General features: G+C 43.0%; 2 protein-coding genes across 7 annotated transcripts in view; one reads left to right on the forward strand and one right to left on the reverse strand.

The window, feature by feature from the left end:
- Window positions 1-27,582, forward strand: part of LOC119441814 (ADP-ribose pyrophosphatase, mitochondrial) — a 234,038-nt gene that overhangs the window by 174,364 nt on the left and 32,092 nt on the right. The gene's annotated exons all lie outside the window — the stretch shown is intronic.
- LOC119441812 (Fanconi anemia group D2 protein homolog) overlaps window positions 1-27,582 on the reverse strand; it is a 93,722-nt gene that overhangs the window by 54,707 nt on the left and 11,433 nt on the right. Inside the window, exons 7-17 of the mRNA XM_037706438.2 lie at window positions 25,564-25,624; window positions 23,864-23,919; window positions 13,091-13,163; window positions 11,649-11,776; window positions 8,920-9,007; window positions 8,434-8,538; window positions 5,807-5,880; window positions 3,996-4,083; window positions 3,187-3,222; window positions 2,436-2,582; window positions 417-551 (exon numbers count right to left, since the gene is read on the reverse strand). Of these exons, the coding sequence (XP_037562366.1) occupies window positions 417-551; window positions 2,436-2,582; window positions 3,187-3,222; window positions 3,996-4,083; window positions 5,807-5,880; window positions 8,434-8,538; window positions 8,920-9,007; window positions 11,649-11,776; window positions 13,091-13,163; window positions 23,864-23,919; window positions 25,564-25,624 (991 nt within the window). The remainder of the gene's footprint in view (window positions 1-416; window positions 552-2,435; window positions 2,583-3,186; window positions 3,223-3,995; window positions 4,084-5,806; window positions 5,881-8,433; window positions 8,539-8,919; window positions 9,008-11,648; window positions 11,777-13,090; window positions 13,164-23,863; window positions 23,920-25,563; window positions 25,625-27,582) is intronic.

The following is a 27,582-nucleotide window of genomic DNA, read 5'->3' on the forward strand; positions in this document are numbered from 1 at the left end:
AGCTGTGTGGGCTTCTCATTTCAATATGCCGCTGTGTTCTCTTGTCTACTAGCACAACGATTTCTGTTACATAAATTTTTTATACTATAAAGAGTTTGTACTGGTATTTCTCTAGAAAGGTAATGCTAGCGTGAACAATTGCCACAATGGTGTTAAGGCTAAAAGTCCGTAATAACATGCCAAGGCTTTCTTCTTTATCTCAGAAGAACGACGGTCAAATCCGATGAATTGAGAGCAAGGAGTAAAAAAAAAAAGAAAAAGCTCGCATTATAGTTACGTTGTGGTTCCAAATATAACGAGGCAGCATGAGGTTAAGTAGAACTTGTGGCATATTTCTGCAGATATGCCCAATCAAGAGGAAAATGTTTCACACAGTTAACGCAAATGCTCAAGTTATGAAAAAAGCGCAACCATGCCTCTCTGGTGGTGCCTTCATAGCAGACGAACATGCGCTGGTACATGCGCTCTCCAAACTTGAGCACCTGTGGTTCCGGACACCAGAGAAGCACCTGAGCCAGGTGCATCATCGTGCGGCTGTACACTTTCATCACCTGTCAACAAACACGAGGTAGAGTTAAATCAATGTAACATACCCTAATGTAATAAAGATATATCACATAACGAATCATTTTTACTTTTCATAACTTCATGCCCATAAAACGTCATGAATTTTAGTTTCAATATAAGGAAGAGTACTTATCCACGATTTCAGTTAAGTGAAATTTCAATGCAACAATCGTGTTATGAGGTGAGGTCATCCTAAAACACGGGCTCTCCGACGTCACATTGCACAAAAGGTTAGGGGTCACACAAAGTTAATAATGAAACCAGGGAACGTAAAAAAATTGGGCTAGTTGGTTATGCATCATTCAAAGTGCCTCAAAGTTGTGCTGTTGTGTTTTGAATCGTGAAGCCAAGGAAAGCATAGGGGAAGTGAACAGTTTAATTGAAATGCAGAAAAAATTAAAAATTATTTCAATTAAACAGAACAATTAATTTCCGCTCTATTTTCCCTGGCTTCACTGTCTGTTGGTTTCACTTGGTTGCAACTAAAAAAAACTTTAGCCGCTTGTTTCCTCTTAAACGTCTTGCAAATGCAAACAATGATAGTCTATTTCTTTTGTAAATGAACAACTTTTATGGCAGATCCCTGTCCTACCACCAAATGTGACCAAAGCCTTTTTCTACTTTTGTTGCTTCAAATATTATAACTTTTTGAAATTACCATTCAAATTCCAATTATTAAGCTACAACTGATAAACTGAATAGCAATGTCTCCTACAGCAAGTAAAGAAATGAAATAAGGAGTCTTTGCAAGAACAATGACTACATCTAAAAACATGACTGCATGCACTCTATAAGTGTCATTATCCCCACGGTCCAGTGACCACACTGAGAAACCACAGCAGTTGTAAAAAGTTTGAAGGCCACTGTGTTCATGATCAATGGTTTCACTGGGTCACTGAAGGAATTTTCTGAGCTCCAAATGCAATCATCCTTGCTTTCCTGAGGTTCGGAGTGCTAGGATACCACAGGAGCTGTGCAACAAGATTTGCGAGAAATTTGAATTCCCGAGTACCTTTTGAACTTTGGTAGGGGCTGGATGCCGCATTTTTCCACGTATAAGCCGCACCCCCAAATACAACAGCCCAGAAATAAAAATAAAAAATCTGCGCACATAGCTCTCAGAAATAACTGCATAGCACAATGCTCAAATCTTTGCAAATGCAGTCTTCATTCGCAGATGCCCGACTCGTCCATGTTGCATCTTCTGCCAAGCGGCTCTGTTCCTCACCTCTTCAGAGATTCTGATAAAACTGGATTTACACTATAGACGTGATCGTGGACAAATCAGTCACAAGACATGTGATGTGAATTGGATCACTTCGCAGCTAGAATTCACGCAACAAAGGATACAGTGGGAACAGAGCACCCCTGACATGGGCAATGGCAACAGAGCAAACGCAAACAAGCCGAAAATCCTAATGGTGATTTGGCTCGCTGCCGTATCACGAAGCGCTTCACACGGTCCAAGGGAGTGGGAGTGGCCGGCACTGTGTGCACTATTCAATAACTACTAAACGTAAATTGGCGATCTGTAAAGATCAGAATGGGTGATCATGAAGAAGTGGAGAAGGAAGTTCAACATGCAGGAATTGGGAGAGGGTTGGGTTCCCTAGAAGATAATGAAACTTTGAATGGCAAAGGACCTTGCCTAGAAGTGTGGCTTCACAGCAGCGTGGCACATGCAGCCGTGAAGCCACATCTCAAGATGAAATTCGCATATAACCCACACGCCAATTTTACTGTTAAATTTATTAAATTTTTGGTGCGGGTTATACGTGCAAAACTACAGTACCTCTCAGCACTGCCACCTAGGTCTTACAGCAGAACAAGACAATGTTCAAGCACTCGGACAATGACAGGAAACTGACCTGAGAGTGCGAGTCAAAAGTTCGGTCAAGAAGGCTTCCTGTGAAATGGCCATTGCGCACTTTCTTGCGAAGCAGACTTTCCACAGACTTGGCTTCAGGTTTTGGTAAGAACTTGTGCAGCATGACAAGAAACAACACGTCAAGAGTCTGAGAAAGGAAAGAAAAAGAAAAATTAACAGGAACATGACGCATAGCAAGTATTAAAAAAATAGCATCTTGCTCTGGCTATACCACTGGCTTGTAGGCACTCGAATTTTTGCACAGAGGTAGTGTTTTGCAGTGGCTTCAGAATAATACTGTCTGTGGGCATCACTTGTCTCATACCCAATAAATCCAATGTGTGCACCATCGAAACAAAAACATTGATGCCACTCGAAACATGTGGATTCTACTGCAATGGAACAGTGGTGCGATCTGTCACAACTACAATGAACGCCATGTCTTTGCTGTAAGCTGTAACAGATGGCGCCTACTGTTTCGTTGAAGTGGAATAAAAAATTTTTGAGTGTCGACAACCACTTCGGATTTAGTGTAGACAAACCAGGCAAGTAATGCCCACAACCATCTTTAAACTGAACCCACTGCAAAATGTTAGCTCTGTGCAAAATTTGAGTGCAAACGAAGCAGCTGTTTAGATGGAGCAGCCCTGTATACTGACACTCCTATTTATGGCCCCTGAGTACACCAAAGTTCCAAGTTTTCAACTTTTAAAGGTATGTTTAAGACAACGATGTAAGCAGCAATAACTCACCTTGTGCTCTGCAGCAACCTTGACATTCTCAATAATCTGCGCAAAGGCAATGCATTTTGTCATTATTATCAAACTTTTTCAATAAATACCATTTGTTTCATATGCCACATTATAACTTGCACAAGCACATTCACTGCTTGTGCATAGATGCCACAATCTGCACAGAATGATGCTGCATGAGAAGGCATATTTTCTTTACATGCTGCATTCTCATCAGGAAAAAATTCACTGGCTCTGCCAGGGTATGACAGAACAAAATGATTCCAAATGCTTTGACATGACCGTGCAAAACAGCTCCTGTGCTTGGAATAAGTGCATATTCTAACAGATGCAACACTAACAGCTTGTGCTATTCTACCAAACAAGAGGTAATTAGGAACGCAGGCAAAAAGCTTCTTTCAGAGGACATGGTATGAAGCAGACAAGGTACACCGAAGCAAAATCAATTATTCATATGTGTTACTTTTGTTAGGGGTGCCCGAATATTGGCGATTTCAAGTACAAGTCAAGCAGGAAAGCAATACACAGCACTCTATGGGCATTTCACCAGGTTGTCAGTATAATACGGAACATACTGAAGGACTTCTGCTGTAAACAATGTCTGTGAAAAAAAAAAAAATGGTAATCTGGCATTTTCAGCATTGATTGAAATTGCACATGCTTCTGTAGTTCCAGCATATTCAAGTTAGTATGTCAAGCCATGTGTTCACCAAAACTTTAAATTTAGATCTAACCCACAATGCCTATTTTTATGTCTCCATGACATAACAAGCAAACAAGATCAAAATAAAAAATAAAGTGACACGAACCTTCATCCAAGCATCACGAAGAAACCTGCGCAGCTGCACAGCATTTGAAATTTCAGTGAGTGTTTGGAGCTCCTCGTCTTCCTCGGTACTGTGTACGCGTAGATAACAACAAACGTCATTTCTAACATCTATTTTAGGTTGTGCAAGAACAACAGCTGGCTATGCCTATCCATTGCAACCGAGCCAGTAATTTGCAAAAACAAATCAATCAACGTTAGCACTTCATAAAATTAAAAGAACCTATTTAGTATCACAGCACACCAACCAACTGCACACTACCATGCATGCACAAAAAGGTTTCAACGTGAAATCCTAAGTCCCATGATCACAGAAATGCAATGCTTTCTGTTGGCAACTTAATAAGCAGTGTGAATGGTGCATGACACATCAAGGCCCTTTCATTCTGGCTGCCAGTTCCCTCAAGCAAATTGCGTGTGATTCAATAGGCCAATCTCACCATAAGTTTCACCATGCAGCCAATATTGAAAGAATCAGTATTCAAAACATTAGTAAACAAAGAATCGAGCTAGACGACTTTTCACCTAACCTCTTCTAGCTGGTTGTTTGCAACACACTCATTTTGAGCTCCTACATCGTAATGGGACATTCTGACGTAATGTGTTCTTTCTTGTCTATCAAAACATGGAAGCTTGTCGCCACCTCTCGATTAGAAAACCCTCTGTAGATGGAATTTCTAACAAGTTTGAAAAGAATTTATGTGGCTGTATCCACTCAAATTTACAATTCATAGGTGTCCTCTCTGCTATGCTTACTGTCTTACAGGTTGCCATGAAACGCAAGACATTTCGCTTTCCAAGCCAAAGGGCATATTGTAAACAAAACATGCAGACGTAAAAAAAATTATATCACACCAAATGCCCAACTTTGTTTTTTGCAACTAACCCACAAACATCAACGTGGAGTAGCAAATGGTGTGAAAAACTAACAATAGTTTCAGGTGTCGTTCAAATGCTTTTCTCCAGGCAGAAATTCAGGCAGTTGAGAGATTAAATATAGTCAATATGGTCAACGTTGAAACATTATCAACACAAACAAGAAGGAGCTTCATGACTGAGGCCATTTTCTTGCTCATCCACCTTCTTCAACACCAAAATGCACATGGCCATGAATATCAGCATTACACCACACCTTCTCTACATCAAAAGCAACACTCAACACAACTATTAAAATATATGCTTGGATATCATTTCGATTTGCACATTCCTCCACTGAACCAGTATCAGATAAGCTGAGACATAACAGCTCTCTTATTTCCCACAAAGTGGAAGCGTGTCCCCCAGCCATTTACAAGAAAGCTCCAGGTTGATGAAAGAAGGCAAACCCAAAGATAACCTCTAGAAGTTGCATGTGAAAAATAAAGTATCCTGCCAAGTGTGATTACTAGATGAATGTAGCGTTGAAAAACATAACGTGGCTTATTTGACCGGGGCATCACGAAATGGTGGTGCCACAGCAGTGACAGATGGCACCACCGTCTTTGCAGCAAGATCAACATTTTTTGGGAAGTATCGCTGCAGACTGCTTTGGCTTTACTATGAATGAAATAGGCAAGCAATGCTTGCAAACAAGATATTAAACTGAACCAACTTCAAAATTGTACCCGTGTGCAAAGTTTGTGGGGGAAATGAGGTCGCGGTATAGCTCGAAGAGTCATGTATACCTGGCACTTCTAGTTATGCAATACGCAGTATATACGAAAAACAGAATAAGATGAAGCTGCATGATTAGTTCTATCAACTAAAACAAATGAATATGCAGAGGCATTACTAACAACATAAGCATGACAATACCTGAAATTTGTTGGTGTAGAAGTGACTGGCAGAATGTGACGAAGTTCAAGGTTGGCCCGTAGCTCAGACACCACCTGGAATGAAAGCAGATGCAACCCACAGCTCCTGTGAGCTGGTAGCTATTTCTCAGAAGCCATCATTTGAATATTCTATGTTTTTGTTTAAACATCAGTCGTCATGGCTGCAGTCTTCTGGTACCATTGGACCTCAAGAGCACTGTTACAATGAATTATCAGATGTAACTAACTAAACTTAAAATTTTGTTGGTCATGTTTACCATAAATGAGTAGCCTACTGCTATAATAAAACTGAAAATGCAAGATTCGAGACAATTTCAGTCACAGTATAGCTAATAATTGTTAACTTGCCGCTCAAAATACGCACGCCAGTAGCAAAAATGTCAAATAGTACTAAGCAATATCAACATGAAAGAGCATATTTTAAACACGTGCATGTTCTGGCCAATGGCTTGCCTGGCCTGCAGCAGCAAGTGCTTCTGCCGATCGTGAGTGATCACACGGTTGCATATTCAGTTAACATCTGTGCAAAGCGCATTTGTAATTTAGCACTGTTCACACATTGGCATGGCAAGCCACCGGCAAGCCATCTAAATCAGCAGGAGACCCTTCCCTGGCCAGTTAAATCACACTTGTGTTTCTTTTGCATAACCTCAATCATAACTTTTTTTTTGCTGATGAATGAGGCTAAATATTAAATATTATTACAGTTATTCCAATTGATTCAGAAAGAAAACAAAACATTTTTGTTCGTATTTGTTTAATTTATCAAATGGCACAGTCGCACCTCATTGTATTTTCCTTCAATTGAAAACTTTGAGGTTTCTACATTTTAGTATGGTAGAAAACTACACAGCCTTTTAAAACAGCTCCTATCCCTGCAACCTTCTGAGTAAGCACACATGATTGAACTCCTATGAGAATTATGGGCAATCATTTCACAACCACTTCATCGGCCATAAATTTGTATGCTCATTGTTAAACATTGTTAAAATCAGGCTGCACTGCATGCATTGTAGGCCAGCACTTTGGGCCCCTTCAAGCAGGACTAGGTACAAAACAAAATGTGCAAAATAAAAGTAATAAACATATCACAACAATAAGGTCAACTAACATAACAAAGAAAACAGGTTTTAATAAAAATCTCAAAGCATAATACCGTGAAGAGATTAGTGAAAACTAATTGCACACACTGCTAATGAAAGACTGTGTAGTGCTCAGCCTCAGAGCATTACAATTCAGCATGTTCCAAAATTCATTTACGTACAACCTAAAGGCCTCATGTGAAGCTGTGAGTACATGTCTATTATAGAGTTAAACTTAAATTTAATGAACTCAATGGTACCTGGAAACTATCTTGTTAGATTGCGATTTTCTTGAAATCACTTATTACACTCATGCAAATAACATTGTTTATTCAAGAGCAAGAAAAGATTGTGCTATTTTCACCTTCATGCACACTTACAAATAGCCAGGCTGTTGAAGTGCCTTGTCTTAATCTTAAGACAAATCCTAAGAGGTCAATGGCGTCGATCACCTCAACTCTGGCTAGCTGGCGTAAGCTAGCCACCCTAAAGTTTATTTTCCTTCTTTCGCACAATTTAGTAAATATAAATAAGGACGAATACTTGAAATCTCCAGACCGTCACTCGAGTAGAAATAACCACGAGAAATGTGGTTATTTCTACTTCCCCTTCCTCCCACGCTGTAATACATTTAAGTATTCATTCTTTCCTTTAGCTATCGAAATGTGGAATGACCTGCCGAATCAGGTTGTCAATGCTGAATCAGTTGACACATTTTTGTCACTTGCAGAATCTTATTTTGACTTACTGTATTAAGACGATAGTGTTCGGTGCGCAAAGAGAAGCAAAAATTATGCATCGCGCATGTATTGACACATTCTGTTCAAACGATTTTTCTCTTTCCTTCTTTGTGTGTCTTTCTTCATATTACCGCTCTCACACACTGCATAACCTTTTACTGCCGCATTCTTATTTTTTATCCTACACATGTTTTCAAATACTGGTATGCCCACTGAAATATTCAAATGTATAGTCCACTTATTATTTTGTTGTTGTCGTCCACGCTTACAATGTATTATGGCTTTTTTATTTTTTGGTCCCCGTTAACATGGAACCCTCTGTACCTTGTATGCCCTCTCCTGTATAGGCCTGAATAGGCCTACAGTATTGATTAATAAATAAATAAATAAATAAATAAATAAATAAATAAATAAATAAATAAATAAATAAATAAATAAATAAATAAAACTGAAACTCTGCATACCAGTATTTTCCCAAAAACTTTTTGATATTCCCCCCCGCCCCCACACTTCATTCAATAGGGTGAGAAATTGAGTTAACTTAGCCGCTTCGAGGTTTTCAATGCATTAGGCTCTACAAATCAGTGCCAGAGAGTTGGAAGTATTATTTTGTAAAATTGTGTTATGTTAAATCGAGGTTTATTGTATGTGCACAAAGAGGAACAAATATGTATACAGAAATGAACAAAAGCAAGCACTGCAGTAGAATCAAACAAGAAAACACTCCATAGGTGGTTAAGAGAACTTCTGCAAAGTGTCAACTATTCTGACCAAACTCTGCTTACCTGGGGAGCTTCCTGGACAGTGCAATTGGAAAGCACAAACTTAACAGTTGGGGGCAGCTGACTGAGCTTTAATGATTTCAGCACGGTCAACACACGAGTTCGCACCTGTTGAAAAGTAAACGCAAGGCATACTATCTTAAATGAAAATGCAGACACACTTTTATAGCTTTTATCCATGGTGAAAATATTGAAATGTATGAAGGATCTTTACAGCGCAGTGATACAGGGAGTTGTGTGTCAAAGGCAGAGCTATCGCATACTTTTCCAAATCATAGAGTGCCTGCAACCCAGTTCAAAATACCACACGGAAAGGGAAAAAAATCATGGAGGGGCTCTCAAAATAATAAAAAAAATGTTTTATACAGAGAAACGCCCGGAAAAGCACAAACTTCAATCAGGCTTACCCCCTCATCCCTCCCCCACAAAAAAGCTAGTCTGACATTAGAATCAAAATAACAGGAAAACAGACATAATTTGGGAAGTTACCTCAGAAATCACTTCTGGTTCCACGTAAAGGTTACTGAGGGCCTCAAGTACAGTAGGGCCAAGCTCCTTGTCATCAGTAAAGAGCTCACTGCAAGAATATGAATGGCGTCAGTTAACCAAGCATACCACTGAGTTGTCTGGCAATTCGTGAATAAAAAAAAAATGCACAAAGCAACAACAGTGCAATTTTTCACACTTGGAGAAGATTGAAAACAATGCTCGTCTTCTTTCTTGCATGACTCTCGCCGTCTCCAGTCGTTCGGCTTCTCTGCATGACACACCCGCGATGGCAGACATTGCTGTCATAGTTAGGCACGTATGACAAAACATGACAAGTGTTTTGATACTAGCCCTATCTGACGGCCTGGATAGCACAGGCACAAAAGGAAGTTACTTCTTCCTCTTATGAACACCAGCATGTGCAGACTGACTGTGTGCTCATTGATGCATAACAAGACTATCGTGCAAAAGGCTTCCAGCTCAGCTTCGAGATGTGGCACCAGCATCGGCGAACATGATCACTCAGGCAAACTTGCATTAATGGGAGCGCCCACTCGAATTATCTATGTTCTGGAATACAGCATGGGTGCATTTTTGTTCAGTAGTCCCGCGTGATGAGTCAAAATGCCTAGACTCCGCATGTTACATTCAGAAACTATTCCGTGTTATTCCGTCTGGCTGGCATTGTGTCTAAGGAGCAATAAATAGCCTTTGTTGTGTTGCCACTTATGTGTGTTGAGTCCTTTGTTCCTAAGAGCTAAACAACCTCAACAACATTCAAACATAAATATATATAAATATGCATTAATACAATGTGTGGCCTGACATGTTATTGCGGATGCAGTCAGGTTGCAATTGTGATTGTACTGGCAACACAGTTTGGGAGATTCTTATATATCAGTTAAACCTCGATAAGACAAAATTAATAAAACTGGCACTTCATTACAGTGGAATCCCGATGATACAAATCTCACCAGGTCACTAAAAATATTCGTATTAGCCGAAATTCGTATCATCGAAACACAATTAAAACTAGCTAAATTAAAGAGTCGGAGGCGAACTCACTCAGGCACACGTACGTAAAAAGCATTTACAGTATAGACCACTTATAACGTAACCGTTTATAGTGCAGAACTAGCTACAACGCGGCCTTTACCGACTGCCGTTTACCCCCCCATAGAACTCCATGTATACGCATACCGCTTACAGTGCAGCCGCGTGAGACGAAATACCGGTTATAATGCGGCTTCCGTGGGAAAATCTCGCCGACAAGAGCGGTAGCGAGCACCCTTCTCAACGCGGTACGCCCACCGATGGGAGAGGAGATCAACGAGGGCGATGCGGAGGAGGAGCATGAGACGTGGAGCATGAGTCCAAGGGCAATAAGATCGTCGCCGCGCGCCGTATGTGCGAGTGAAAGCGTGCGGAGGACGTGCGCCTTCACGGAGAGTGAATGCACAGCGGAGAGCAAACGCCACTTCCGCGAGAGGCCGTGGGGGTAAGGAAGGGGGGAGGGGTGACGCTGTGCTGTGGCACCAAATGCGTATCTTGCAAGGGTAACTGGCGACACAATCTCCCACACGAAAGGAGCAAAGCGGGAAGGGAGAAAGGGAGGGAGGGAGGGGGGGGCGGCTTCTACTCTGCCAACAAATGCGCTCGCGCCTGTGCCGGCTGTCAGTGTTGTCGCGCGCACCGTATCTTGAAAGCGATCTCCACACGGCTCTGAGCTTTGTATGCGCTGTGCTTACGCCGCTCAGTTTTTGTTGAAGCAATAGACCGCAAGAACCTGCGCTTGCTGCGGCGGCTGCGCTTCTGGGAAAAGCACAAAAGCGCCACCGCTTCAAACTCATCGCGCCCAGTCGCGGCCTCCGCGCTGTCTGGCGCCGCGTCCGCGCCTCCGCACTAAAAGAGAAAGGGAGAAAGCGCGTGAACATGCTCTGTTCTCTTTCGCAACCGTCGGTGGGGCGGCGTTTATTCGTATCAATCGACGCGGATCGAAAATCGATTCGTAACAACCGTTCTCTAGCACAATGCAAAGTAATGGGGCTCGGCCGGGACCACAGAAAAATTCATATCATCCAGAAATTCATATTAGCCATGATCGTATTATCGAGATTCCACTGTATATTGAAATTCGTTATATTGCAATTAGACGTCTTATGCAATTAAGTACAGTCGCCGACAAATTTTTCTTACACGGAAGGCACCACAAGATTTTCCAAAATTTTGTGCAATCGAAAGAAGAATATATGAATTTAAAAAAAAATTTTTCTTGTTGAACTTGAGAGTCGGCGACCAAATTTACGGTTTCATGCTGTGTCGATATCTTCACAATGGCAGCATGAAAGGAAGCCTGCGACGCTTTCGTGTCTGCCCTCGTGGCTGATTGTGTCACCTGCAGTGGGATGACGCTATCACGAAAGCACAAGCAGAAGGGAGCAAACACTTCGGCGGTCTCTCGCTTCAACGCATCTCTGAAACTCGTGTTTACGTGACCTCCACCATTAAACATGCGGTTTCTACATAGAACGGCTCCTTAGTAGGTGCCACCTTATCTGTCAATGCTAAATCCGGCAAAACTATATCAGGGGCCGCAACACCTCGGATGAAATTTGTGTGTCAACACAACCGTAAGGAGGGAATACAATGAAAGATCCAGAAACTTTAGGAAAACATAAATAAAAAAGTATGCATGTCCTTTTCTTTAAATAAATCTGAAGAATTCGTACCCGAGTTTTCGAGCTGCAGCAAGGTGTTCAGTGTCCTCCAGTATGTGCGGCAGAGCGAGCACAACATCTTTGCGCACATGCAGTGGAATCACAGGGAGGACCTCATCAAACACTTTGTTCATGAATGCCTAAAAAATGGAGGGGGGGGGGGGGAAGAAAGAAAGAAATCACACTTCAGAATAACTTGTTCTTGGGGGAGTTTGTGTTTACCTAACATGATCTTTGTAGCAGAAAAACTCGAAAATAAGAAATAACAGCGAGAGGGACGAGAGGAAAGAAAAGACGAGCGCGTTGAGTTGTGAATGTAGCGCTCGTCTTTCCTTTCTTCTCGTCCCTCTCACTGTTTTCTTTTATTTTCGACTTCTTGCGCTACAGAGATCATTTTAAAGGGGCCCTAAAGCACTTTTCATCAAAGTGGAGAAAGGCATTTGAAGTGAAAATAGGCTATTTCAGAAATACTTTGCCGCAAAAAGTACTTCAATGTGTTAAGCAGAAGCGTAGTTATTGGCAATCAAACACGGCCTCCACACGCTCCCGTTCCTTTTTCAATGCCTTGCACTGCGAAGGCTACGGCAGAGTAAGGCGTGGCCACAACGCTCCACCTTCGAAATTTCACCGTGGCGTGCAGTTGAAATTTCATTTTAGATGTTAACATAGACGGCACACGACTTCTGATTTTGGTGCCCACGACGCGCTAAACGTACGCCAAACGCGGTTGACCTCAGCAAGCAGCGGTGCATTTAGCCAGTGGACTTGTGGCGGCACCCCGTGGCGACCTCGGTGTAGCCGACCGCAGCGACCAATAGCAGATGTGTATGGGAATGCGCTTTATTACGAAATAAGGCATACAGGAAAGAGTTAGGATCACGGCTTCTCTTGTAAAGAGAGTATTTGAGAGAATGGTGACATGCACTCCGTTTGCCAGCTCCATGCACCGCATACGACAGCAAAACTTGACTGCGTAGCAGCGTATGCTACCCGCAGACTGTGTTATTTCACCAAGCTCGAGGGGTGGTTCAGGGCCCCCTTTAAGGAAATCACAGTTTCGCTCATTATGCGATGCATTGGTGTGATAGCTGGCACACTATTATGCACAGTAAGTGTTGCACTGTTCCGTGCGTTAACGAATAGAATAAATATTCACAGATGCACACGAGCAGTCTTTTTGTGAGAAGAGAACGTAGTTCAGTGAGAACCCTAGTCAGAGGTTTCATTTGTAGGGGTGCCACTATGTGAACCAACAGAAAAACAATGGCAATAGCTGTAGCTCCTTGTTGAATTGCTATGCATTCTACACAACTTACAGCAAGCATGCGATGGTTATCTTGAGATTAACTGTGCATTAACCTATGCAGCTTGCTTAATAATTATACTGTCACTCTACAACACTGCCAAACATCATCCTGCAACACCATCTCATGCCAGCGAATAAAGAGACAAACCTTGGTGCCCGCCAGGCCGTCGAGCCATTTAAACTGGTTGAGCACTTGGACGTGGAAGGTGTTCGCTGGCGACCTATAATAGATATATAAATACTGGTGTTTTATATGTCAAAACCACGATATGATTATGAGGCATGCTTTAGCAAAGGACTCCGGATTAATTGGGACAACCTCGGGTTGTTTAACATGCACCTAAATGTAAGTACACAAGCGTTTTTGCATTTCGTCCCTCATCAAGGTGTGGCCACTGCCCTGGGATGGAACCCCCATGTTGAGCATAGCAGCACATCACCATAGCCACCAAGCTGCCACTGGTGACCCGAACCATTTGCCAGCATAGACAGTAAACAGGAAATTTTAGTCTAATGTATGCGTGCTACCTTTCGCATGCTGCCATGTTAATGACAGCCATGGATGCAGCTGGGAGCAACATTGCTGCTGGCAATACCTCACGAGGTTTGTTTGGTTAGAAACATGATTGACCTGCTTCCAAGTTACACGGCTCATTTCAACATAAAACAAATGTATAGCTGTATTAATATTACATCACAGCTAGAACCTCAGCTCCAGCATGGAATTAAAGCGCAGTCCAATAAGCGCACACTTTCAGTTTAAAAGAAATCCGCGATATGGCTAATGGCACTGTGACTTCCAGCTTTACTTCATCATGGTGCTTTGTTCTTTAACATCTGTGTAACTCTAAATACCACATTTGCACTAATATAACAAAAAATTTTTTCCCTGAAATTTCCACCTCGGAACACTCTATTTGGTTCATGTCATGTATAACTGTAACGTGTATTTTTTTCTTTTTTTTCTTTTCGAAGGGACTGAAAGTCTCCCCTCACGTTACACAGTGGAATCTCGTTGATGCGATCTTCAAGGGAACTGGAAAATAAAACATATCATCCGAAAATCGTATTATTCGAACATAATCGTATATAAGAAAAAGAAATGGTATAATAAGAAAGAATGTATTATCCCGAAAAATGTATTATGCAGAATCGTCGAGATTCCACTATATTTGGGCTCACATTATTTACGTGCAAATACAGTACTAGGGATGTGCAAATACAGTTAAACCTGGATATAACGAAATTGACAAATTCCCGAAAAACTTCGTTATAAAGAGGATTTCGTTATATGCAGGTTCGGCACGAAAATTCGAAAAATAAACGTTTACCGTATTTACTCGATTTTAACGCGCCCTCAATTGTAACGCGCACCCGTTTTCCGTTTTCGTCGAAGCACCCGTCCTCGGAATGTCACACCAGGTACCGGATGCGTAGACGCGTGTCATTTCGCACAAGCGCGAGGCATCGGAAACGAAGAGCGAGCGTCACGATGGCGTCGTAGCGTCGTATAGTGTTACAGTAGAACCTCGCTGTTACGTTCCCGGGGGCTGCGTTTTCCCGGCTGTTACGTCGTTTTCGACCGGTCCCGGACAGCTCCCATAGAACTCAATGCGTCATGCAGCGAGCGGCAAGTTGCCGCGCGTCAGCGCCTTGCCGCGAGGCCACCGTGGCACGCGCTACTCGCCGCGCGGCAGCGCGATAAGATCTCCCGCGCTCTCCGAACGGGCGAGCAACACCGCGAGCGCTCCTTGTTTCATGCGAGAGACGACGATCGTCGGTTGAAAACCCGGCGCGGACCGGCGGCGTTCCGGTTGTGATGGCTACATGACGTCACCCTCGTCGCTCTTGATTGGTTCTTCATCTCGCGGCACGCGGCATTTGCCGCAGAACCCATTTCGCGCGGCACGCCGCAAGACCCCCGATTCCTGCCGCTTTTGCCGCGCGTTTCTGACGCGCGTTTTTGCTGCGTGTTTTTGCCGCTAGCGTGGCCGTACGTCCAAGGGCGATAACGCAGTCGCCGCGCGCCGTATGCTGTATGTGCGAGTGAAAACGTGGGAGGGAAGCCGACGACCGCATCTCGCGCGCGCAAGAAAAGCAGGGAGGAAGCGTGCTCTCTTCCGTTGCGCTCGAGGCAGCGGCGAGGGAGCGAGGGGGAGGGATAGCGGGGCAGCGCGCGGTCGCGCAGGCGGAATCTTGAAAGCGATCTGTGTTGGGGCAGAGTCTAGCAGTGTAGGTGCGTCGGCGGCTCGTAGCTTTCTGCGTGCTGTGTGTTCTCGGCGCTCAGTTTGCGTTGAAGCGATAAACAGCACGAAGGTCACTTCGGTCGCGCTTCCACACGCCGCCAGCGTTTGACAGGGCGTGTCCGCGCTCATCGAGTCTGATGTGCCACAGCGTGTACCAGCGCGTCGGCAACATCAGCTGGAAAAGGAGAGAGTGCGGGCTTGGCGGGCTAGGCCAGCTGCAGCAAGCGGCAGGATCAGATTTGAATGAAGGGAGGGGGAAAGGTCATGCCCGCGGCGGCAAGATCGCCGGGTCGAGGGATGCAGGGCCGCCTCGCACACGCACGCACGCACGCACACGTGCGCTCGCTTCGCATTCCATCGCGGCGCAGAAGGTACTTCCGGTTGCTGCTCGCGCAAAAATGACAAAATTTGGGGCGAAATCTCTGGGTAGTCGGAGGGGAAAATTCGTTATATCGAGGGGGTCTCCCGCTGCCACTTCGTTACGTAGAGGTCTCAAATACATGTGCTTCTATGGAGTAACGGCGGGGAATCGAAAAACTTCGGTATATCCAGGAATTCGTTATATGGAGGTTCGTTATAAGCAGGTTTAACTGTATTCAAAATTACAGATGCGAATCGAATAGTCTTGGCTATTTAATTCGATTCGGCAATCCACAATTTTAAATTGTCGAATGTTCATTTCTGTTCGAATATATGAAATAAGAATGCTTATTTGAGTCTACAGAGAGAAAGTAGACTGTTCTAAATGATTTTGCTGCAGAGCAACGCTTGCCATACAGATGCGCCAGTTCCCAAGTGTAAGCCCAGAAGACCCAACTTCTGTAATTCTCGGTAATATTCAGTAATAGGTACTAGAATATTACTGAATCGAATCGGGAATGTTTGACTAATTCTATTTGTGAATTGAATATCTACTATTCAATTTTTCAATACGTTCAATATGGAAACTCGCGCAGTGCCACAGGTAGCCTGCACTGCGGAACCCCTCGTGCTCTAGGCTGCCCAAGAGAGCATTTCACTTCGTTTTCAGCGCAAGAGGGGCGTCGAGCATGCTGCAGACGAGCCACCCCGGCTGACATGGTAGCAGACTGTCACTGCGAGCACTCCCCAATGTCAAACCGATTAGTAAGAGGCGATGGAAGGTTTGGTGGTAGAAAAGTAGAGAGACCACAAACAACGGAGGCGTACAAAAACGAAGTTCCCAATAGTGGTTCAGAATGCTTGATGTTGAGAATTCATTGTGCTTTTCTTTTCTTCTTTTTTTAAGAGATAGGTAGGACAATAAGCAAAATAAGAACAGAAGCTTGGTGGCGCAAGCCCCCACCCCATTTCAAAAGGGAGGCTCATAGCATCCATTCATCCATCTGATATGTGATCATACACACAGCGCCTAAACACCGCAATTCACAGAATGACGCCGCGTCTGCCGTGGCCGCCTCTATCGGCACAATATTCGTCTGGGTCGATGGGACTGATTGAAATGATATAGCGATGCGGACAGAGGAAACGGAAACAATAGCCATGTGTATTTCGTAAAGTGCAAAATCATGTGCGAAGATCGGGCTGATTAGTTGCCAAAAGGCACGCAGATCCTGTGGAATACGCGGCGATGAACATCACACCGCTTCAACAGCCATCAATCCAACTCGCACGCGCAATCTCGGGATCGATCACTGGGCCTCTTCGATTTTCTACTTCTGGCTACCCGCAGGCTGCAAGAGCCAGCCTAAGTGCCTTTGGTTTTCTCGAGTTGCTCCGCCCACCGTGCGACGCACTTCCACCGTGTGTTTGTTTTACTCAGGCTGGACGGCTCTGACTACTCAAAGGCTGCCAGAACCAGCCAGGACGATTTTGGTCTGGCTGCTCTCTGGAAATTCTCTGGCTAGCAGATGACAAAAAGCGATGAGTAATAGCCAACATTTTTATGGGGACTTTACGGATTGGAACATGGGCATTTGAGGACCTTTACCTCACTCATCCAACTGGCTGCAGTCACCTTCGGATTTCCTTACTTCTAGCGTTACCTCCCAACGTTCTGACACACTGCTCCGCCTTGCGAGGTTGTGCGATACGAGTGGCGGCGAACATTTGAAGTTTTTTTTTTTCTTTTTGGGTCTCGTGAAGGCCGGGGCTTCTTCATGCATGCATGCGTCGCACTTTCATGCGTGCATGTTATCTGCACCGTGTTTCGTACAGGTTGTAGACGCTCATTCCAAGCTGTTGCGGTTCCTTTTCGGTTCATCTTTCTCTGGTGGAATTCCTTTTCATATCTCTACCGTATATGCGGTGTTATCTTGTTTTTCTGCAGTTAGCGAAGGCGTCACAGCTATGGCAGCGTTCGCCCCATCTCTTTGTCGTATGTTCGGGTGACAAGCTCGAAACTAATGTGTTCTATAACTAGGCCGCTGATGTTAGTGGAATGCATTGGTTGAGTAATGGCCACACGTAGATTCGCTTATTGCTCTTATGATCGACCAATACGTTCACATGGTCACAGGCAGTTTCATGCGCCAGCCGCTGCCCCAGCTCATTTAGCACAGGAGCAGAAGAGAAGCACCATCAGCTGAAACAGACTTTCGAAGCCCAGGAAGGTCGTTACGAAATCTTATGCGTATAAGACGTACCCGATGTTCTGCTTTGTCGTGTCTTGTCAAATATATGATGACACAACACCAGCTCATCAATGTTGCCACGGTGGGTGACATGATCGCTGCGAGCAGGTATCCTCGACCGATCGCTCTTGGGGATTCCACGCGATTTCGCGTCTTGGCATCGGATGTGTCAAAGGTCGTTTGTTGTGCTGTGCAAAGTGAGGTTGGCCAAGTGCCCGACCTGTGCCGAGTCGCGCGAAATCTTGCGAAAGGGATCGCATCCTCGAATGCGATCGCTTGAGAATACCGCTTCAGCTCTTCGACAAACGTAACTATATATTTTCATTTTCAGGCTGGCAACACATAAACGAGTCGACTACGCCGAGCACCCGCTGCTGCCATGCTGGTAGCATGTTTATGTTTATCCTGCGGCCAGCTGTCCCAGTGTCCGATTTTGCAAACTTCGAGCAGCTTCGGGTTGTTGTGTGCTACTCTGGCATCATCTCGTAGCCATCATCGCCACAAAGCCTGTCTTGTGCAGCACTGCACTTTTTTTCTCACGCTTTCGTCATACCCTCCTCCTCCACTTTCCTCCTCACGCACTCTTTGCTATCGCCGTCTTTCATTACCCGCTGCACTCTGCATTTGCTTTCATCCTTCGCTGTGCTCACCGCAGGCACGGGCACCTAAGAGCTGCGCTCTAAAAATTCACCTCCAACCAACTTTTACTTGTTCACGAAAATTTCAGAGCACGGTGTAAGCACATTTAGGTGCTCACACTGCGGGTGCACAGAGTAGCTCTGCTGCGAGCCATTAGATGGCGCTGCAGTCAGCGGTCCAAGCTTAGCGGTGCTAGAGTGTACTAGACAATGGTCAAGTGGGCCGAACGGCGCTCTCCCGCTGAGGCGCTGCGTGTGGAAAAATTGTGCGAGGGCGCTACGAGCGAACTGGATTGGGGCAGAGACGCGCTCCGCGGCATATTCAACGTACTTTCGCTGCAGGCGCCGAGGCCGATTGCGCATAGTAGCTCTTAAAATAGTGCTTTATTTCAACTGAAAATTTATGTTTACACCATTTTGCCAAACATATATATTTGAGGCATGGATTATACAACGCGACGTCGTCAATTTTGCTGTCGTTGTCAAGCGCGTCGTCTGCTAGCGAGCGCGCGTTCGCTACGCGGACGCTGGCGGACGCCCAGTTTTTCTCGCAGAACGTCTGTGCAGTACATTTTTTTAATGTTTAGTTGCTTTGGTGCGCCCATGACTCTTGACGGCCGGTACCAAATGTAGTTTTAGCCAGGTGAACTGCTGTTTTTACCACTGTCTTCTAAAAGTAACTGGTATCTCTGCAACACGAAGCTACGTAAGAAAATTTTATTATTGATATCTTGTCATTTTACGCACGCTTCTTGTTGGTGGATGTTGATCAGGGACAATCATCGAAGAAAACAGCATTAGAGTGAAATAAACTAGGTTTATTAACTGCGTGGTGCGAAGAATGACCAATGTATTTCTAGATAATTAAATCAAAGGGTACATAGACATATATGTTCACGATATATATGTAAGGGAAAAAATAACAAATAGTCTAAATGCACAAATTGAAAAAGCGAGAACTCCCGATCGGAATAAGCGCACGTGTTTGCAGTAACACACTTATTAGGGAATACTGCACATAAAACTCTCATTCGCAGACATAATATTCAAACATCTTATATATATATATATATATATATATATATATATATATATATATATGCAAGTGTTGTTGATATACTGTACGACGCCGAATAGTCGTTTCCGTTCGTATGTAACACATAACAGCACTGTTGAAGTCTCAAAGGTGAGCGACCGATGGAAGTGAGGACTGTTATTCCGGATGATTGTGCTGCCGGAGAGTCGTGGTTGTTGTGCAGAGGCGCAGTTCCTGAGAGAATTAACGCATGGGTGTCAATAAGTCCCGCTTAACAAGTTCCTAGCTGTCATTGAATATAAACGCCCCGTTTTCGGGCAGCCTGTAAATCTGCTAACTTGATTCAGACAAGGCATCCTTTTTTTTTTTTTGACAGTCTCATCATGTTTGCAACCCATTAAAACTGGGTGCCCCATGTGGTACCACACTTCTTCAACGAACGCAACAGATCTGCACATCTCTACGTGAATGTGAGGCATGCCGTTCCTTTAATTGTTTCATCATGATCGGTATGATAATGCACCGAATAACAGAAAGCAGTCGTTTATAATGTACAAGCTGCTGAGTTGAGCGGTCATACATTTGGGAACGACATTACATTTATGTATTAAATATAGGATAAGCGCGTAACATGTTTTTCTAGGAAATCAGACTCGAGATTGTTTTATTTACCCCTAGAAAAAAGCCGAACAACGCAGCCACCTACTTTTTTCTGTTTTTTTAATTTAAACAGATTCTTTGGTTTTACGTAGCAAAACTACGATATCATTATAAGGCACCCGGTTTAGTTTTCACCACCTGGGTTCTTTAACGTACACCTAAATAGAAGTGCACGAGTCTTTCTTCATTTCGTTCCCATCGAATTCCGCGACCTGGATTGAACCCGCGAGCTCCAGTTTAGCAGCGTAACGCCGTATCTACTATATAGCCACTAATTAGGCTACCGCACAGGCTTTCTTTCTCTTCTTTTTTAAATTTTTGAAGTACCGACTGGAAAAAAAGTCGACGTTCGGCTTACGGCCAAATATTAGCATATAGAATGACTAACTAAAACCATTTTCGGCGCTCGATCGCGGTCCGACTGCAACAAATGACCCCGTACCAATTACTCCGCATTCTGTTACGTGAGGAAGGCGGAAACTTGAATGGGATGTTGCGCTGCAGTTTACTCTTTTTTTTTTTATCTATAACAACACTTCCCGTAAATCTGAGTACAGGCGCCGGATGGGGCAGCTATGCTTTACTTGTTTGAAGCGGCAAGCAAGAAGGTTACATATGTTGTTTCGTCTGCTTTTCACAAGACCTACTGATAGAAAGCTATATGCGCAACAATACGCACGAGAGATACATGCTGCTTGAACGCGAAAAACATTTGTTCTCCAAAGGGAACCGTACAATACCATAGTAGAATGAAAGCCGACACTGCGGCCGCAATGCAGGCGTAATTACCGAGCGGCATTAAAAAATAAAATAAAATAAAAAAAAGATAAAGAAAGGAATTTATTCTTAAGGCATAAATACATCTCATATGCAATTATGAACACCATTTGAACGATCTGAACGCAAATACGAGCGCGCGAAGTAGTACGAATGACCCTGCCGAGCTGTATCGTCAGCAGTTTCCAACGGCGCGACCTTGATGTGGCCCAATCCAGTTCGATCGCAGCGCCGCCCCAGTATTTTTCCACGTCGGGCGCCTCACTGCAAAGCATGCGCCGCCCCAGCCGCTCGTCCCACTCGACCGTATTCTATAGTACACTCTAGCGGTGCCGGCGGCTTGACATTGCTCTGCCTCCCCTAAATTCTCGTTCATAGTGGAGTAAAACTCAAAGCGCGAAAAAAAATTAGTTATTTCAGATTAAAACAATAAGTGTACCAGGCTTAATGCTTCGCTAACATGAAGGTTCCTTGTGCAGGGCGTGGATGACGTGAACACGGATCGATCGGGCAGCACTCAAAGCCCAGTCAAGTTACGCTCGCACGGACAATTTGTTTTGTCCGGTCTAGCCGTTCATCCAAGCATAAAAAAATAAAAGCGTTAGCTCACGTGCTACCCCTCGACTGCACTGGAAAATGTTGTATTTCATGCTTATCGCTGCTTTCATTCACACTAAGAAAACCGTTCAAGCATCGTTGCGCGAATTCAGTATGGCCGCGATATAAATGAAGAAATGAAACAGCGCAAGCTTGCGATATGCAACACACTAGAGCAAAGTGGCTGTTCATGGCTAGAACTTATGATGAGAATGCACATCAGCTATGTAAAAACTCTCAAATGGGAATTTATTAGGCGGGATGAAGGCAGGCACCTTATCTTGGATTACAGCATGACTAATGCAGTTTACTGGTGAAAACCTGAGCACATTCCTTTTTTATTCCAATTCCACTTCACATAGACCACGTATATTATTCATTTGGCTTTCGTCAATTGAGGACTGAGTGACTCTTGCAGGATCCAGAAAAAGAGGTGACTTTCTTTTTTTCTTAAATAGCATATGAGAATGTGCCAATGTAAGCGTATTGGACAAAGTACAGCCTGTCCACAAATACACTTACACCCACCACACAATAATCTCATAGACTTTTTATTTTTTATTTTGCAAAGACACAATACAAAAAAATTGTGCATGAAGCAGCTCGATCATTTTAATAGGAGATAACCATCCCAGAAACTTACACTCTCATACGCTCCCACAATGCAAAAATTGTGAATAAAAACATGCAAGCTTATTTGCATGTTTTTAAAAACTCCCTATGCAGCTTTCTATTGCTCAATACGCACTACGTAGAAGTGTTTCTCCGAGCGTGAAAGAAGCCTACTAATACATGCAAAGTGCCTCGGGCGGCCAGTCGCGCGGCAATTTTGCGTGTATTCGCGAGTTTCTTTCACGCTTGGAAAACACTTTTACGTATCACGTATTGAGCAACAGAAAGCTGTATCGGGAGTTTTCCATGTTCCTGTACAATTCTCTCGTTCACACTTTTTATCTAATTATAGCATGAAAAAAATGATTAATCAATTATGAAAATAATTATGTAATTAGGCAGAATGCAAGAAAAATAATCTGAGTATCTCCAAGCGACAGTAGACATTACCTTGGCTCTGTCCAGCTACGTGACATTTGCATATTTTAAAATCTTGGTGCATGATATTTAAGACACCCAGTATATATCTTATACATGCAGCCAAATTTGCACAAACTGCTGTGGCACACAGCAGTTTTTGTGGCACACAGGAGGTTCTCTCTTCCGCAGCGGCTTTCGAGGTTTATTTGACCTTGTGAGTTTCTTTGGACAGTTCGGAAATAAGGTGAGAACTGCCTTTGCAGACAGAACAGGGCTCTTTGGCGCGTGAAGTAGCACCCTTTTATCGAGCTCCGCGTAATATGCCGTCAATATCATATCCTCTGAAAAATGCTTGGCACAGACATGGTCAGTAGGTATTAGAGTTCAGTCTGACCTCAGATTTGCACAGGCGCCACTGCTCTAGACGACCGGTGTCGAACGGCGCTTTGAATAAAGGCACACGCTCCACACAAGTCCGGTATCCAGAATTGCAGTTCGGAACAAAGCACTTTCTACCCATTTCAAACGCCCCTCAGAAGGCCGCTACCACCTTTGTCGAGGGCCCGTGGCGACAATACCCAAGCACAAGCTCATGAAAAGCACGCGAACATAAAGCGTGCCTTCAAAACAGTGCAGCCGCACATGCAAGCAGGGAGACGCACCAGCGGTAGCACGCGCCTTGCCGCCGAGGCTGGGACCGCATTCCGCAGCGCCCTCTACGACAGCGCCGACCGAGCTGTAACCGAGCCGAACATAATCTGGACGCGAGCGGGCGGCGCTTTCATGCGCGTTGTGGGGAGAGTGTCAGCACCTCTTTTTATTATTCTTATACCGTGGTTCAGAGTGCTTACATCACCCACATTTATTTTTACAGAAAAATGCTTTCGTGAGACCTCATTTACGCAATTCCCAACTAGCCCAATATTTTTCCAAACGAATCGGCGAAGGTCACTTTTGAGGTCTGGGACGTTTTACGTGGAATGGCTCCATATTGAGGTTCTAAATGCGTGGTGTTTTATAGACAAGTTATAAAAAGTGAAATACTTCATTATATAGAGAATTTCGTTATATATAAGTTCATTATATTGAGGTTTAACTGCACAACCTACATAGTGTTCTACACTTTGACTGAACATGGCCATAAACTGCTCAGAAACTAAACATTTTCTCAGATACTGCAGTCCGTAAGCTTTTGATGCCGTCTGTACTTTCATTGGCCTTTTAAATTCAAGAAATACAAGTGAACAAGGCATGGTGATAAGGAAAAATTCAAGGTGATAAGCCACCCTGCCAAAAATTATTTGTTCTTAAACTTTTACTTACTCGTCAGTAACAGCTACTTCCACCATTTTTTCCATCAGCAGCTCAGTTAGACCCCACTGCAATGCAAAGAGGGAAAAGAGGATATATATAACATGCCAGAACATTGTATCAGAGGTGATAGTTTTGTTTTCTTTTTTACACAATTCGTCAGGCACTATCATTCTGACAACAGTCAGGTCATGCATAAACGACAGCTGAAGCATGCAAGCACGCATAAGGGAAAAAAAATATCAGGGGAATGAGCACAGGAAAGATGAGCAGTAGCTGCTTTTTAATCTTTGAGCCCAGTGCCAGAGTGCAACTTGTCGTTAAGTTGCACAGCATCCACGATCACACATATCCTGGTCTGGCACAGACGAAATTGGCATATGTTCCATCATGGGCGTGCACCTTCCCTTGTATACTACATTTTAGCAAATGCAAGGGATACTACAGGAATACACTGAGTTAATCTGGAATGCCAGATTACAACTGCAGCAATTTGGGCTTGTTGGTATACCATGGTATAAGATTGAGAATAGTGCAAGGACAAGGGAATAAAAAAATAAAAAAAAAAACGATTACCTTTTACAAACCTCGTAGTGTTTTTTTTTTTTTTTAAATGCCAAGGGATGACCCAGTTACACAGAAAATTGCAACTTATGGCGCTGCACAATTCTGCAATTCAAATTGCCTGTGACAAAGAAGGTCTCCTGTGTAGCTGCACTGACTAGCTCGGAGATCATCATGCGCTGTCAATTTCTACTGCCTGCTTAGAGTCAGAGAGAGCACATAAAGAGCTCCACACTCCAAGAAACATCACCGACAGAGCAGTGTCTAAATGTAGCACCAGCTAATTTAGTAAGAAAATTCAACAAAAGCTACTTTTTTCCTGCTGGTTGAAATTAAATTTAATTTTTTATCATTATTTTTATCAGTGGTCGACTACAAATAGCAAATTAGCTAACGGGAGACATTAAATAATGTTACATAAGCTAGTGAACTCGGACAATCCTTTTACTTGAAGTGCAGAGAAATAAATCGCATCTTAAATTCCTCCGCCAACTAATCTGCAAAAAGCTAGCCCTCGGCCCTTCACTGAATATAGTACACCTCATAATCATACTCAACACCACCGTCAGCATAGCATAAATCTGTATTTTGCCAAAACAAACAAATTTAAAGATTTTTTTTTGCACATACCAGTAATTGTTAGAATTCTTTAGAACTCAAATTATAGTGTGTTACTGTGCCTTGGTTGTATATATAACATTTTACTAATTACTTTTTGTTAATGTGTTTCTGTATTTTTATGCCTTCACTGCTTGGACCTCAAGTCTGCAGTATGTAATAATAAATAAATAAATAAATAAATAAATGTGACTTCGGGTCATATCACAGTGGTGGCACCAATCCTGTCCAACATTTACTTGATTGTCACACTTATGAAAGCTCTGTTCTTGGTAAAAGTGATGCTTTGGATGACATCCTTTGAGAAATAAATGATGTCATGGCTAAGCATGACTTAATATTTGCCGGTAGCCATCAGTTTAACTTTCCTAAATTCACAGCGTAGCAGAAAGAACTTATGATGGAGTAGTGCCAAAAACCCATCAAAAACATTTAACACACACATAGATTCCACAAAGCTGATAAAATGGTAAGCTAAGCGAAAGAGCTGAAATTGCAATAGAAATGAAAGATGCAAGACAAAAGCAAACCTGAAGCGGTTCCACACGAAGAAAAAGACGAAACACACTATCTCGCTGTTTTGGCGTGCCACTGAAAAGGTAAAAAAAAAAGAAAGAGAAGAAAACCTTATTGCACCCCGCTAAGGTTAGTTCCTCTGAAAAAATGGCAAGAGATGTTAAAATTTAATATAAATGGTTAGAAATTCATCACTTTCTCTGTTTCCACCATTTTTTTAATAATATGCACAATAACATGGGCTTCTGAACACAGAACTGTGGTGACTATGCTGATAATTGCATAACAGTTTATTGTAAACCTCTTTCCTCAATAAAATACTGCAGTGTTTCTTTGGCAAAAAAAAAGCCAAAGAGAAGCACCCTATTGCCACTTTAGAGGCCTAAAAGCAAAAGCACATAATGTATTATGCAGTGTTCATTCTTATCCCTTTACACACAACTTTTGTGGAATTTCACGAAGCAGTAAAGGACACTAAACAGAAACACTGAACTAGTTTACATTGATAAATTATTCTTGATGAACTCTACTTTTTTTTTATTTTGCGGTGATAGCTTGACTATAGAAACAAAAATGATGCTCAAAGTTTCATTTTTGAATTTCATGCTAAAGCCTTAGGGCCTGTACGTCAATGTGGCGTCACGAATTGCAAAGCTGTTTTTTTTTTTCTTTTTGCATTTTGGCTGTTATGTTAATTCAGTAAAAGTCGCTAAAACTTGCCAAGTTCAGTCTTTCGCTTTTTTATCATATAATGTTGTCCATTATTACAGATATACACATAACTAGGCCAGAGCAGACAGTGTCAAAATCCATGGCATCACAGCAAGGCTGGTCCATGAATTTGAAGAAGGCGTAGCTACCCTTCTTTCATTTTTGTGCATTTTCTGGCTTACCAAGCATCTTCTCGCTATAAGAGTGACCTTTTTTGGTATTGTGGAGGAGTAATTTACTAACACAGCTCAAGTCAGTTTCCTCTTAGGTGTCCCTTTAAAGGAATTAAGCAACGAGACACCCAGAAGAACTTTTACAAATGCAAGTAAAAACAAAGTAAAATTAAAAAGGATTGTTCACTTGAAAGTGAAGACATATAATTAAGTAATTTCCTGCTAAGCTTATTTGTACACAAAGTACACTAGTACCCCAGAACTATGCATGAAATCCTCCGCTACATAGTGAAGTTTATTACAGAGCTACTGAGAAAAATAGTTTATTTTTTAGTTTAATTTGCTAATTATTTTTGTTAATTAACACAGGTAATTTCTTTTTAACTCAACCGAGTCCCATGGCACTTTTCTTAATAAATTTGTAAAATCTCTTGGTTTATCACAAGGCACTGCCTCATGGACATCCTCCTGAATCTTTTTAATAACACCACGTATCAGCGCAGTCATCAGCAATCTAAAGTGGCCCTTGACTGCCTTCAAAGCCTTTCCATGATGGCACAACTTCGAGCGCAGAACTCTAGCGACTTGTTTTGAGTGCTAGCTTCTGTGAAATCTATCACTTGTCTTCTACGATGTTGATTTGAGCAGGCCTATGTTGCTCACTGCCTCTGACAATTTCCTTCGCTGGCTAAAATGGACCATGTGGAGGAGCACTTAATTGTGCGAAATTGTGCAGTGAAGCTCCGATACCCTTCTACGGAGACACCCCTGGATAATTCATGTAACATTAAAAATATCACTTGAAAATTCATTCTTAGGGGAAACTACAGCACAACTGCAGAAATATTTGTGCTAAAGATGATATCTATTTAGAGATGACATTGTTTTCACATGTAGCCGTGAAAGTGTGATTAACAATGGATTGCTTGCAGAATGAAAAGAGGTCAATATCAAATGCTACCTGGCGCTTTCCAACCTTTCAGGAGCAGTAACGAGAAAGAAAAGGCTGCATGCTTGAAGACACTGCTATGACAATACACTCACAAAGACATCTTTGCTGATAAGAAAATGTTTAGCCAACATATCAGCATCACTTGTTCAATCATTTCAACAAGCACTGGAAATGGCTCCTCCAGACTGCTTTTCGAT

The sequence above is a fragment of the Dermacentor silvarum genome, chromosome 2 (genome assembly GCF_013339745.2).
Source record: "Dermacentor silvarum isolate Dsil-2018 chromosome 2, BIME_Dsil_1.4, whole genome shotgun sequence".
Taxonomy (NCBI): Eukaryota; Metazoa; Arthropoda; class Arachnida; order Ixodida; family Ixodidae; genus Dermacentor; species Dermacentor silvarum.